Source organism: Myotis brandtii, unplaced genomic scaffold, assembly GCF_000412655.1.
Source record: "Myotis brandtii unplaced genomic scaffold, ASM41265v1 scaffold125, whole genome shotgun sequence".
NCBI classification, from domain to species: Eukaryota; Metazoa; Chordata; class Mammalia; order Chiroptera; family Vespertilionidae; genus Myotis; species Myotis brandtii.
In genome coordinates, this window is record NW_005354385.1 from 13,553,457 (window position 1) to 13,557,926 (window position 4,470).

General features: G+C 32.1%; 1 protein-coding gene across 10 annotated transcripts in view; it reads left to right on the forward strand.

Annotated features, from left to right (window-relative positions):
• The window catches only part of TANK (TRAF family member-associated NFKB activator), a 95,437-nt gene that overhangs the window by 59,244 nt on the left and 31,723 nt on the right, over positions 1-4,470 (forward strand). For 6 of the 10 annotated variants that reach the window (XM_014534121.1, XM_014534118.1, XM_014534120.1 and 3 more), the window contains exons 3-5: positions 1,047-1,158; positions 1,906-2,024; positions 2,498-2,587. In XM_014534121.1, the coding sequence (XP_014389607.1) occupies positions 1,047-1,158; positions 1,906-2,024; positions 2,498-2,587 (321 nt within the window). The remainder of the gene's footprint in view (positions 1-1,046; positions 1,159-1,905; positions 2,025-2,497; positions 2,588-4,470) is intronic. The other 4 variants (XM_014534117.1, XM_014534125.1, XM_014534123.1 and 1 more) reach the window with 3 other exon arrangements.

Here is a 4,470-nt window from a genome sequence, read left to right on the forward strand (position 1 = left end):
GCTCCTTTTTTTTCTCTTTTTTTTATTTTATTCTGGGCCCGCTTTAGCTTTGGCTCTAGCTGTGAGGCTTCCGCTGCTGAAAGCTGGTATCTGGTTTGTTTGCCGTTCTATAATCGAAACAATGTATAACTTCAGCTCTGAGATCCCGGCAGGCTGAAAGCTGGTTTCTGGGCTTTTGTTTAGCTTCTACATTTGCAACATAGTACATAGTTGCTTAGAGTTGCAACTCAGAGGCCGGCAAGTTAGGCGGGGAACGTTGGAGTCTGCAGTCACTGGAGCAAGCGAGCCTCCCTGCTCGCTTCCAGCTGCCTGCCTGCCGGCCGCCATCTTGGCTGACAGTTAATTTGCATAAGGATATGCTGATTAGCCAATGGGAAGGGTAGCGGTCATACGCCAATTACCGTGTTTCTCTTTTATTAGTGTAGATAGCAAAAGGGGTGGATTAAAAACATAAGGGAAATGGAGGTATTTAAGATATCCACTAGAAATTAGCTGTGTTCTCAAGTTCTTAAAACTTTTAGAAAGGAAGTTTATGATAAGTGGGATTTTGTAATTTTTATGTGTCCCTTTAGTTTTCATAATGTTTTAGTTATACACACTTCCTTTTTATTTTGTCCTCTAAGAATAAGTTCAAATGTGTGATTATTTAAAAGACACAAAATCTTACCTTTTTTAAGTTAGTGGGGTATTTTTATAGAGAACTTTAATATGACGTCATTTTATTATTCATGCCTTTCTTTGTTATCATTAAGGATAAAATTCTGAATTATAATTTTTATCCTAACTAAAGGACCAGAAACCATCTGTTGAACTCTTAATTGAAATTTTCTTTAAGATTATTTTTTAAATTGTAAAGTGTTTCAAATCACAGATGTTTGTAATGATTATAAATACATTACTGGAGCCAATTTTTAGCTCATAAATAAATGCTTAATACGTGGGAAATAGCAATATGGGCAACCCATATCTATATATAATTATTAATAGACAGTAAATGTATGTACATATCTGTCAGTAAATATCGGGCTAACTGGTTTTTATGTCAGCAGACTGAAAACTATGAGCAGAGAATACGTGAGCAACAGGAACAGCTGTCACTTCAACAAACTATTATTGACAAGCTAAAATCACAGTTACTTCTTGTGAATTCCAGTCGAGGTATGTTCATGCTAATTTTTTATGTGTTTCTTAAACCACTTCTAGAAAAAGGTAGAAGTCGAGTTTTTCTATTTTATTTCTCCATTTTTTTCTCTGATTTACATATGTTTAAGAAATGAACACTTTCGGTCTATGGGGAAATGGACATCCATGTACTTAAAAATCTGTATGTAAGGATGCTCATGGTAGCATTTCTAATAATGAAAAACTATAAATAAAGAAATGTCCAACAGTTAAATTACAGTCATCCATATAAGGAACAGCTATGTACCCAAGAAAAGTGATGATAATAGATCAGCTTATTAACATGACATGTACTCAAGATATATAGCAAAATGAGCAAAACAGGATACAAAAATAAATATTTTATTTATGCCAAAAAAATTCTCATGTGAATATATATATATATGAAAATCTGCTAAAATATAAACCAGGAATAACTCACAGATAATAAGCATGGAATAGTTATACAAATGAATATCTTAAACAAGAAATGCAGACCTGAAAATGCAACTTATATAAATTCTACATATTTTACACATCGACAAGGATTTTGTATGTTTAGTGGAAATGAAAAAAAAAAAACAAATATAAAGAAAATATGCCAAAATTGAAATCAGCAAATCTAAATTGTCAAAGTCTCTACTCTTTAAAATAAGAGGTTTGGATTTGTATTCTGTTTACATTTTCAGGTACTACCAAAAACAAGAGTTTCCTACTTATGTCCAAGAGGGTTTTGTTTTACAGATAACAGTTACGGCTGTATTCCCCTGCTTGAAGACAGTGAAGCAAGGAAGAATAATTTGACCCTTGATCAGCCACTTGATAAAGTAAAATCAGGAATACCAAGAGAAAAAGAATCAAAGGTAAACTGCGCCCTGGCTTATTCCCTAAAGAAATGAGAAATGAGAAATCAGGTTCCGCAGCCTTCCTGAATTATTTAGTCAGTATTCGATCGTAACTTGGGTGGGCAGGAACAGAGGAGGATATTGGCAAGATTCTTTTCAACCATAACATTGCTTCTGCAAAAAGCAGCATTCAAATGCTGATACATAAAAATATCTTCTTCATTTTATTTTCCTGAGGTAGATTCACCACTAAATTCTAAACAGAAGTTCTGTATATACAAATAAATGACTTACATGATCCTAAATAGAAGTACCATTTCCAAGTAAAAAAAAGGCTTAGGTTTTATATCTTCTGGTATTCTCTTTTCAGGCATTTAACAAAGAAATAAAAAATTATGCAAAGGTAGATAGTAAGACACTGATGATTCTGGATTAAAAAAATAGCATTCTGGGTTTTTTTTTTATCAATTGCCTGTGCTTCATTTAAAAAGAAGAAGAAAAAAAAGCCACCTCATCAGCTTAAGCAAATGTCTTCATTGAAGCAAGATAGAAAGGAATATTTTCTATCTGCAAGTAGACAGGTACTGTACAAGTATGTGCATGCTATGTTGGTTAGAAACAACCTAATCATCCATCAATAGCAGAATGGTACATCTTTACAATAAAACACTTTAGAAAAAGTAAAATAAACTTAATTTATATATTAATATGCCTAGATTTCAAAAGAAATGTTGAATAAAAATGGAAACTACAAAATGACAAAGCGGGAATAATTTATGTAAATTTTTAAACATATAAAACGTTACGATAATTGTTTCTAAAAACACAAATAGGTAGTAAAAGTGTAAGAAGGGTACACATCTTCTTTAAAAAAATGACCACCTCTACAGTCTGTGAAAGAGAGTGTGACTCTGGGATGACGATAAGGAAGCTTCAGTTGTATGTATAACTTATCCTTTTTTAAAGAAAAGATCTCGCCCGGCTGACATGGCTCAGTGGTTGAGCGTCGACCTATGAACCAAGAGGTCACGGTTCAATTCCCGGTCAGGGCACATGCCTGGGTTGTGGGCTTAATCTCCAGTGGGGGGGTGTGCAGAAGGCAGCCATTCAATGACTCTCTCTCATCATTGATGTTTCTATCTTTCCCTCTCCCTTTCTCTCTGAAATTAATAAAAAATATATTTTAAAAAAAAAAAGATCTGAAGCAAACATGACAGAATGTTAACACTTGTTAAGTCAAGGTAGTGGATATATAGATGTAGATTATTCTCCATGTTTTTCTGAATCATTGAAATTTTATGTTTAAAAAGGAATTCTTTAAATGAGGTGAGTTGGGTTTTAGTGGGATGAGACAGCTTTTGAATAAAGTGAGATCTTCTAATAAATGAGGACACTTAATATTCACACTATCAATTAAGTCAAGAGCACTATGTTTCTTTCTTTCCTTCTAAATGATGTAGATTTTAGTTTTGTGTGTCAGGGTTATTCTGTTACTGATCCCATAACTGAGACTAATCCTGTTTTTATTTAACATCAAGTCTGAGAAATCTGATTTTAATAATTTTCTATAAATAAAATTTTAGAATGAGTTCTCTATAGTATCTCCCAGTTCATATTTTTTAATTCAAATCATTTTTTTATTTGAGTCATTCAGCTCTCTTTACCTTCACTTCAATTTCCATTTATCTAAAAATGCTGAAAAACACAAGAAACAATGGCACTAGCATTCATTTAGGTTTCTTTTGTAAGAGATAAAATTTAGAAACAATGATTCGGACTTCTAGGATACAATTTTATGATTTGGTTTATTATAGTACATTATAAGTCACTGAATTATAAATGCTGACATTTAGTGCTTAAGTGAATAATATTTAAAATCCTTTTCCTATTTCAAAGACTTCTAAATTTCATTATTTACCATTATTTTTTAATCAAAATTATTTTTATTTTCATTATTACATTTCTTTGAAGATAGTAAAATATCTCCAGTTCAAACTATGTAAAAGGTATTTTTTTTTAAATAGCAGTCTTGGTTAGAACAAAAGGGATGATGTGAAAGACTCTAAAATATGTTAATAATTTTGTTTATTTTAAATTGGTCATTATTTATGAAAGTTTTAGATTTAGTTTTCAGTCAATAAGTGTTCAAAGGGAACCTTCTTCAGAATTTTTTAAATTACATTTGTTTTAACTTTGTAAGATGTTTTTATCTATAATATACACTGAGTGGCCAGATTATTATGACCACCTGATGTTTGTAGGCAAATTAGCTATAATTTCGTGCTGAAGTTGCTAGAGGGCCAGACCATTATAAATAGGGAAACAGGTTGTTTACCACGAAAGTAGAAGTGATTTTTTTCTGAAGATATGGGTAAACAACACGATTTAACAGCCTTTGAACATGGGATATATTTGAACGTGAGTGGCCAGATTATGACCACCTGACGTTTGTAGGCAAATTAGC